We start from the raw sequence: 10,033 nt of genomic DNA on the forward strand, positions 1-10,033 counted from the left end.
ACGGCTCGTGATTGGTTCTAAACCCATATGCGGTGGGGCAGCGGTCCAAGTTTTGGGAAAAATCGAAGGGAGATATTTGGTGAGCTTGTGGAAATAACATCCAAATCCGAGTTAGTGTCAAAGGGCTCGCCAATAATTTGCGGATTCTTGTAAGTATTGCGCCACATAGTTTGAAATTGATGCCATTGCGATCGCGGGATATGTAGCCTCCGCCTTGTATTTGTTTATGATAGAGCTCAAGATGGCGTCATTGGCAAGACTGGCCAGAACTGAAGTATCTCTGGATTGACTGGCTTTGCAGGCCAAAATGCCAACTAGGTTTCTAGCTACCTAGCTGGTTGATAGATTTGATATCCATCAATACAGTTTTAGCAAGCTAGCTTCGTCATGATTATGTTTATTTAAGTTAGCTAACGTACCAGTAAGGCGCGATCAAACAGCCATCTGATGCGTACTAACTATAGTAACGTTAGATGGCTAACGGTAGAGTATTATAGGCCAGGGCAGTTAGGTATTGGTTGCTGTCATCTCTTATGCTCCTAGCTAACGTAGCGTTGTATCTTTAACAGCTATATTATCAGAGTTGCCTGGCTAGCTAGCATTGATGCCACCGAAATGTACCTTGTTTTCCATGTTTGTTGGTAGCCAACCATAGTTTGCCTTCTAATTTAACGAAGTTGTAACGTTACTGCTCCAGTCAACGTTTTGAAAGCAAGGTCATTTTGAATGTTTTTCTTTTTGGTGGGGGATCTGTCATATTATTCCAGGAGACAATTCATGGGCAGTATTGAAAACGCCAGAGCAAAAAGCATTGATAGATAGCAGGACATTCAAGAACTGTCTGAAATCCTAATCAGCAGTAGCTCGGTTAACTATTTATTTTATTGATACTTGATGTAAATGGTTGTTTCTATCATTTGACTCTTCATTATCTGTACTTAGGTACACCACCAAAGGGTTGCATTGTACACTAACGTGACCAATGCACCAGATCCTCTCGTTTGTAGTAAAGCAGCATGTCATACTTGCTACTGGCTCTATTTTTTTGTCAATATTATAAATCTACTTTGACAGATTAGAAATGACATGGTTCTATTTAAATGGCATATGATATACAGTAATCCAGACCTCAGCATGATGAAACTGATAAGAAATGTAACCTTTCTTCTCCCATCAAACAAGGATACAGTTTGTTTTGTTGTTTGGGTCTATCTGTTTACCACCACTTAAGACTTAATCACATCATATGACCAAGTTACCCTCAAGCATCCCTGAAATGCCTATCTCTTTTTCTTTCTGTCTCACACTCTCCCTCCCTTCCTCTAATCCCTTCCAATTAGTCCCTCCCTTTCTTCCTCTCTCTTACATCTGCATTTTAGCCAGTTATCAGATGTTATAAGACTATAACAACCACATTAGAAGAAGATTGTAACTATTTTAAATATATATATATATATACGCGTAATATAAGTACACGTTATAGAATCAATCCAAGTTGTCTCCCTCAATCTCTAGTTTCGAGGCCAGAATTCACCAGTTCACCAGGTCGTAGCAGAGCAGTAGCGCGTCTTCAATTGTGATGGCGTCGGGCAGTACGAGCAGCGAGGAGGAGAGGAGTCTGAGGGAGTGTGAGCTGTACGTGCAGAAACACAACATCCAGCAGCTGCTGAAGGACTGCATCGTCCAGCTGTGTACCTCTAGGCCTGACAGACCCATGGCCTTCCTCAGAGAGTACTTCGAGAGGCTGGAGAAGGTGAGTCTGGGCGGGTAGTGTGTAGTGTGTGTCCAACTGTGGGCATCATCCAGCTGTGTGCTTCATTCAGCTGTGTGCCTCCAGGCCCATGGCCTTACATGAAACTAGTTTTATAATTGTAGTGCCTTTATATTGTAAAGTCTTGCCCTGGCAGCTGATTGGCTGTGTGTGACCTCTGACCTGTGAACCATGCAGGAGGAGGCCAAGCAAATCCTGAACCAGCAGAAGGCCAGCAGCCGTTCTGACTCCCGGGATGAGGAGGTATCTCCTCCCATGAACCCTGTTGTCAAGGGTCGCCGGCGGAGAGGAGCCATCAGTGCTGAGGTCTACACAGAGGAGGACGCTGCATCCTATGTCAGAAAGGTGAGGATGCACACACACTCATACAACATACCGTACGCATACATCACACAACTGCACACATAAAAACTTACATCATCTTGAAACGCATGGCTCTACTAAAGCAACAAAGCATCTGACAAAATGCAGTCATTTAGACCAGCCCACAAAACAATATTCTCTACTTATAGTCATATCTATAGGCTGGCTGGAGATTTTGTGAATACTTAGGGTGATTTGCTTAAACATGGAGGGTTTTTGTTTTCAAGGTCATTCCTAAAGACTACAAAACAATGGCTGCCCTAGCTAAAGCTATCGAAAAGAATGTGCTTTTCTCTCACTTGGATGACAACGAGAGGAGGTATGTTGTTAACAGGCTTTGTTGTTAATTTTCCTTGATTTGTCTGTAATGATTGGTTGTCAATGTGAGTTTAGATCAGTCCCACTGATCATGACACAAACCTGAAACTTTACAAACACAATCTTTATTCACAGCGACATCTTTGACGCCATGTTTTCAGTTACCTACATCGCTGGAGAGACTGTTATTATGCAAGGTACAGTAGGTTCTCATTGTCCTTTAGATTCAGTGGAAATTCAAGTAGACCTGAAGTGTCTTTTTATTCCAGAGAAAAGATGAACAATGTCTTCCTTCTCTCTCAGGTGATGAGGGAGATAATTTCTACGTCATCGACCAAGGAGAGACGGATGTAAGTCTCTTGATGTATTTTAGGAACACACACATTTTTTTGCACAATGACTTGTATTAATAAACCAACATTCTCACACAAGCATTCCAGTTTGATAGAAAACAGGCCCCCAAGTTGAAAGCTTGCCTTGTTTTTTTTCCCTCCTGAATGTGACAGGCTTATTTTTGCAGCTGTCTTTTTAGACTGTTTTTTTTTGTTGTCATATGTTACTTTGCTATTCAGATCCCTATTATCTGTTACCTTAGCGATGCCTCCTCTCATAGATCTAGCATTCTAATTATATGGCTACGTCACATTATTTCTATATAATACAAGAAACAACTTACACATAGGCAGTGAACAACATCTTATAGAGACAGTAACACGCCGACGTTACCCGATCTTAATGTCTAAATACTCTTCTCCCCTTTCCTGCCAGGTGTATGTGAACAACGAGTGTGTGACCAGTATCGGGGAGGGGGGCAGCTTCGGAGAGTTGGCCCTGATCTACGGCACCCCCAGGGCTGCCACTGTCCGAGCCAAGAGCAACGTCAAACTGTGGGGCATCGACAGAGACAGCTACAGGAGGATACTCATGGTGAGCCTCGCCCTGCTCTGCTCTGACACTTCACCTGACTGACATGCTTTGATTTACATTTGGAGTGATTAACGATGAGTAGGGACATGTAGAATTGCTGCGATTTTTAAATTGTATTTTTATAACTGCTGGATTTTACGAATTGAAAATACAGACAACTACAAAAGGTTAGCCGTATGACCAGTTTATGCATGATGTTTGAAGGTTTACAACAAGTGTCAGAACTCAGGAATAAACATTATGACTTGTTGTTATTCTTTGCAGGGAAGCACTTTGAGGAAGAGGAAGATGTACGAGGAGTTCCTCAGCAAAGTTTCCATCTTAGGTAAGGTTCACTGTTTATTTAGCTTTTTGACATTTCTGCTCATAATAATAATAATAATAATAATAATAATAATAATAATAATAGCCACTGTTAAAAAAAATGGTCCACCAGCCACTGGCATGTACAGTGCATTCAGACACCTTGACTTTCAACATTGTGTTATGTTACAGCCTTATTCTAAAATTGTCTACACACAATAGCCCATAATGACAATGTGAAAACAGGTTTTTAGAAATTTTAGCAAATTTATTAAAAATAAAAAAACTGATATTTACATAAGTATTCAGACCCTTTGCTATGAGATGTGAAATTGAACTCCGGTGCATCCTGTTTCCATTTATCATCCTTGAGATGTTTCTACAACTTGATTTGAGTCCATCTGTAAATTCAGTTGATTGGATATGATTTGGAAAGGTACACACCTGTTTATATAAGATCCCACAGTTGACACTGCATGTCAGAGCAAAAACTAAGCCATGGGGTCAACGGAATAGTCCGTAGAGCTCCGAGAGAGGATTGTGTCTAGGCACGGATCTGGGGAAGGGTACCAACAAATTCTGCAACATTGAAGGTCCCCAAGAACACATTGTCTTCCATCATTCTTAAATGGAAGAAGTTTGGAACCACCAAGACTCTTCCTAGAGCTGGCCACCCGGCCAAACCGAGCAATCGCGGGACAAGGGCCTTGGTCAGGGAGGTGACCAAAAACCTGATGGTCACTCTGACAGAGCTCCAGAGTTCCTCTGTGGAGATGGTTGTCCTTCTGGAAGGTTCTCCCATCTTTGCAGCACTCCACCAATCAGGCCTTTATGGTAGAGTGGCCAGACAGAAGCCACTCCTCAGTAAAAGGCACATGAAAGTCCACTTGGAGTTTGCCAAAGGCACCTAAAGGACTTTCAGACCATGAGAAACAAGATTCTCTGGTCTGATGAAACCAAGATTGAACTCTTTGACCTGAATGCCAAGCATCGCATCTGGAGGAAACCTGGCACCATCTCTACGATGAAGCATGTGGTGGCAGCATCATGATGTGGGGATGTTTTTCAACAACAGGGACTGGAAGACTAGTCAAGATCGAGGCAAAGATGAACGGAGCAAAGTACAGAGAGCTCCTTGATGGAAAAAGCACTCCGACTGGGGTGAAGGTTCAACTTCCAACAGGACAACGACCCTAAGCACACAGCCAAGCCACTCCTGCGTTGTCTTCGGACAGGTCTCTGAATGTCCTTGAGTGGTCCAACCAGAGCCCGGATTTGAACCCGATTCGAAAATCTCTGGAAAAACCTGAAAATAGCTGTGCAGCGACGCTCCCCATCCAACAGAACGGAGTTTGAGAAGATCTGCAGAGAAGAATGGGAGAAACTCCCCAAATACAGGTGTGCCAAGCTTGTAGCATCATACCCAATAATAAAAATAAAAAAATGTAATCTAACATTCACTCACTCGTGAGATTGAGTCTGACAGATAATAACGTTATCTTCTCTTCCCTAGCAGTTGAAACTCAAACATTGGAAAAACAACCCCAGCTTGTGAACAAAACTATGTAAATAGCCAAGAAACACAATGACAGTCTCACTTCAGTAGACTTTCGTTTCAAGTAAATTAGACCAACTTTTATGCCTGCGCTTCTAAAAATGAATATTTGACTCAGCTCTTCATGTGCTTACAGCCCCCAGCCAGGCAGTGTTGCAGCGCGAGGTGGGATAGGCTATATAGGATTCATAGTACTTTTACTTTTTGTAGTTATTTTCCCCATCTATGAAACATGGCAGAAATACTTTGATAACAGCTACTGCAGCATTTGACTATAAATGTGATCATACTTGACCATTTTTATTCACAAATGCAAGTGAAATGCTTGCATTGTGGAGGACTGACCACCCGGCAACGTGATTAGTGACATCTTACCCACCAATGCCAAAATCTACCCTCCATTTAGCAGTTGGTGGATGTTAATTTTAGGCCCTGATTATAGCCACATGCATACAGTGGCTTTCAAGACTCTTCGCCCACCACCTAGGTGTACTGTACAGTGTGTGGTTTCTTTATTGTGATGTCACTTATGTCCCTGTCTTGTGATTCCATCCCCTTAGAGTCTCTGGACAAATGGGAGCGTCTGACGGTGGCTGATTCTCTGGAGCCGGTGCAGTTTGATGACGGACAGAAGATCGTGGTGCAGGGAGAGCCTGGCGACGAGTTCTTCATCATACTGGAGGTATGTACTTCACTCTAGGCTTTCATTTAGTTTGTTTCAGTTCTCCCTACTGAACACTACCCTGATGTTCGTTTTCTGTAGGGCTCTGCAGCTGTGTTGCAGCGTCGCTCTGAGAACGAGGAGTTTGTGGAGGTTGGGAGATTACAACCTTCTGACTACTTTGGTAAGAAGAACCTGCTCAGGCTCCAGCTCTCCCTCTCTTCTCATCAACTTTCTTTCTTCATTTGTTTGTATATGCACTATATAAGCCTGAATCTCACATTTTTAAGGTGATATGATGAGAAAAGCACAAGGCTCTCACCTGATTTGACAAGCCTCTTACATATTTAGATGTTATATTAGCAGAAATTAAGCCAATTTGTGAAGCCTGTTTTGTACTGACCATGTACTCCGTTCGTCCAGGTGAGATTGCCCTGCTGATGAACCGTCCCCGTGCTGCCACTGTGGTCGCCCGCGGTCCTCTGAAGTGTGTGAAGCTGGACCGACCACGGTTCGAACGCGTCCTAGGACCCTGCTCGGACATTCTCAAACGCAACATCCAACAGTACAACAGCTTTGTTTCACTGTCTGTCTGAGGGGTTTCCCCTAAACCCCTGTAACCCCTAATCCCCTATATAACCCCCCCTCTTTTAGACCCAGGGTCCACCAATGCAATTTTACTTCAATGTCAATTAATTTGGTCATCCGTTTGCTTCAGCTTTTAAAAAAAACTCATAAACATTTTATGCTACCCATCAGCTAGCCATCCTAGTCACCCATACAGGAACAGTTATGTTACCGTTTGTTACATATACCAGCTTAAAACAGTATGCCTTCACTGCATTCACTGATATTTATATATATATTTTTTACTCTTAATTTAAACACGAACGGTGATTAGTAGGGGATTGGCCGAGGTTAGGACAGGCCAGTGATAAGATGGGACAATCAAACATGGTGAAGTAAGGATCCATGATGAATATTATGCAGATATTTTGGTTCCATATAAAAGTGTCAAGTTTGGCATTCTCACAAAATTATCAAATTTTTCCTTTCAGAATGAAAAGAATGCTGGAAGCATAAGGATTCCATCTAATTTCTTATGTAGCTTTCATGTTATGATCTCCTGTTTATCCTCCATTGCTACATTAAATCAAATGTATTTTTTTACATTTCTCATATTGTTTCAATTGATTGTGCCATCAATCTAATTCACTATTGTTTTATCTAGTTTGAGAGCGTTTGTACAACTTAATGCAACCAGAAAGTTTTCTGTTGTACAGCTATCAAACTAGAGCCAAATGTTGATAATTCTTTTCACAACTCGGAACCCATAGAAGATTCTTATTCTATAGTCCGAAACAGTGGAACTCAAAACAGGAAGTATCTATCACCATGTTAACACTCACCTCTGTTTGGTTGGTACATTATTGGCTACAATGGGGGGGAAAACATGGAGTATTAGTGTATTTCAGTATTCATAATTTTTCAGTATACACCAAATAATTTAATCACTAAAATTCTTTAAACAGAATTATTCTATAGTTATTACATTATTATTAAAGGTATTATTATCTTTATTGACTGAACAAACTAATGTTACGCTATGGTTTGGAGTGATGGTAATCTTAAGTACGTTTTAAATGTCTTTTTGTAAATGCTTATTTTTCCATAAATTCTATTTTAGGTGTTCAGTGCCACAGCGTAAATAAATGCTTCTTGTCAACTGACAAAACAGTATGTAGTTGTATTGTGAAAAATGTCATGGGTTAACCTATTAAAAGTAGGCGAAAGGGCTTTAAAATAATTAGCATTTTAAGTCTCCAAATTGTAGATTGTTTTATGGGTTTAAGGCTTTCAATTATTTATGTATTTGAGCGCTGAAGTTAAACAAGCCAAAATAATCCCAGTGACTGGTGACTCAGACATCAGATTAAATTGTCTTGCGTTTTAAGATGATATATTTATTTTAAAGCGGCTTGGCTGTTAAAGCTTTGTGCTAATTATTTGAATGTGTTTTTGAAGCAATCTGTGATCTACTTTATGCTCACCTACAGCATAATGTAAGGTGATGAGATGGTGTGAATGAAAGTGTATTCTCAAACTGGTATTCCCTGTGTTGGTCAAACAGTTTCACCCCTTCAATCTTAAGAATGCAATATAATTCTGACAAATGCATTTAGCATTTTTTTTTTCTCTTAACTCCTGCAGAAATATATAGTCTCAAGGTTTTATTCCTTTGCACTCCTGCCCCACAGCTTGCCCCTCACCCCCTTCTTACAGAAAGTACCTTTACATACGGTAATGCTATTATCCCTTTCTGAGGTGTTCTCCTTGTTTAGGCTCTGTCATGTTTCCAATCGAAATCTTGTGTACAAAACAGTATGGCTGATTGGATGGATGGATTGACTTGTGTAACCGTTTGTTTGTATGTCCAAACCAATCAACATGATCCTGAGTCGATTGCAGTGTTGCCCACTTGGTCCAAAACTTTTGTCGTGCTTTCAGATTCCCGTTGATGTTGTGGCGTTTTGCAGTCGTCTATTTGCTGCCTGTTCAAACTCCCACCAATGATTTGCTTGTGTTTCTTCTGTCACATAGAAGTACTAACGTGGTAAAACATATCACCACAAGATTACTACTAACTAGTAGGCACACTGCAATTGACCCAGTTTGCCTTAGCTTATGTAACCTGGGCGTAGGCACTCCTGCTAGCCCTTCAGCAAGTTTGTGCGGCCTGCAGCAGGCTCTGAGAGCTGCAGGTCATCTGAGGACCATTCTTTTTATATTCTACCCAATGACTGTACTCGGTTTGACTTCCTGTATGTGCAAAGACATTTATCCTTTTGGTATAGATTGTTCCAGATGGCAGTTTAAGCAATAAAAGGTAAAATCACCGGCTGAGTCATTTACTCATTGGTTGTCTGAATATGTCCATACGATAAAATTAATGAATAGTCCTAACTCTGGAGGGCAGTGTAGTACCTCTTCTCAATATTCTGCATTGGATTTGTGGTTTCCTTTACTCACTATACCCACGTTGATCCGACAGAACAGGACAGGTGAAGGTAAATCTCCAGGAGGGCCTCTTGACATTCTGTTTTATTGGTTCAGTGCATATGAAGAAAATACATGAGAAAATGACTCCACTGTAGCCTATTGGTGTTTGGTGAAATTAGATGTTTAACTGTCGGTGGATGAAAGAAAGCCACCCACTTCATTGGAGAGCTCATAAAGTTAGTAAACCCAGAACCCACTCCTGCATGCATTTAAGATCAGTCACTGTTGCACAACCAATAAATGTTCTGAGCGTTTTTGCTGCTGACACCTTATAAAACAGTCTTCCATAAGCTCCCTCCGGCATTGTTGGACAGAAGCCCAACTTCATTTGGTGTGATTTCACTCACTCAGGCTCTTTAAAATAGTTGTGGTTATTCTCCCTCTTCAAAAACATCAGGATGCATTGGATTTGTAGTCAGGACAACAATGAGAACAGCTCGGAGCAAAAGGTCCAGACATGTTGAGATGAAATGGCATCAAACAGAATGTTGTTTGAAGACAATACTTTGTTTCAGACTAGTCAGAACAAAGTATAAGCTGCATGTACACATACAGTACAGTAGCTGTGATGATGATGAGGTATTTATGGCAGGGTGTGTTATGGTTGTGAAAGTGCTTAAAGGGCAGACAGACAGATACCTGATTAAATAGACAGACAACTCTTGATGAGACAGAAAGACACCTGATGAGACAGACAGACAGACAGACACCTCCTGATGAGACAGACAGAAAGACAGACAGACAGACACCTCCTGATGAGACAGTCAGAAAGACAGACAGACAGACACCTCCTGATGAGACAGAAAGACACCTGATGAGACAGTCAGAAAGGCAGACAGACAGACACCTCCTGATGAGACAGAAAGACACCTGATGAGACAGTCAGAAAGACAGACAGACAGACACCTCCTGATGAGACAGAAAGACACCTGATGAGACAGTCAGAAAGACAGACAGACAGACACCTCCTGATGAGACAGACAGACGGGCATTAGACGTCTACGTGCTATCTGGAAAAACCATGGGCCGTTTAAATGGAGGTTTAATAGGTAACACTTTCCTGTAGGAGGAAACA

At 41.4% G+C, this 10,033-nt stretch overlaps 1 protein-coding gene across 1 annotated transcript; it reads left to right on the forward strand.

Moving 5' to 3' along the window:
• The first annotated feature begins 13 nt into the window (after nt 1–13).
• On the forward strand, nt 14–8,795 carry LOC149974546 (cAMP-dependent protein kinase type I-alpha regulatory subunit-like). Its single transcript, XM_090212850.1, has 11 exons — nt 14–149; nt 1,516–1,753; nt 1,949–2,116; nt 2,362–2,453; nt 2,588–2,649; nt 2,756–2,802; nt 3,221–3,379; nt 3,644–3,704; nt 5,798–5,919; nt 6,001–6,082; nt 6,322–8,795. The coding sequence occupies exons 2-11, from the start codon at nt 1,580–1,582 to the stop codon at nt 6,492–6,494; spliced, it is 1,140 nt and encodes a 379-aa protein (XP_090068976.1). The 5' UTR covers nt 14–149; nt 1,516–1,579; the 3' UTR covers nt 6,495–8,795.
• Nucleotides 8,796–10,033: the final 1,238 nt, after the last annotated feature.

The sequence above is a fragment of the Oncorhynchus mykiss genome, chromosome 20, assembly GCF_057628025.1.
Source record: "Oncorhynchus mykiss isolate SJ-2025 chromosome 20, ASM5762802v1, whole genome shotgun sequence".
Taxonomy (NCBI): domain Eukaryota; kingdom Metazoa; phylum Chordata; class Actinopteri; order Salmoniformes; family Salmonidae; genus Oncorhynchus; species Oncorhynchus mykiss.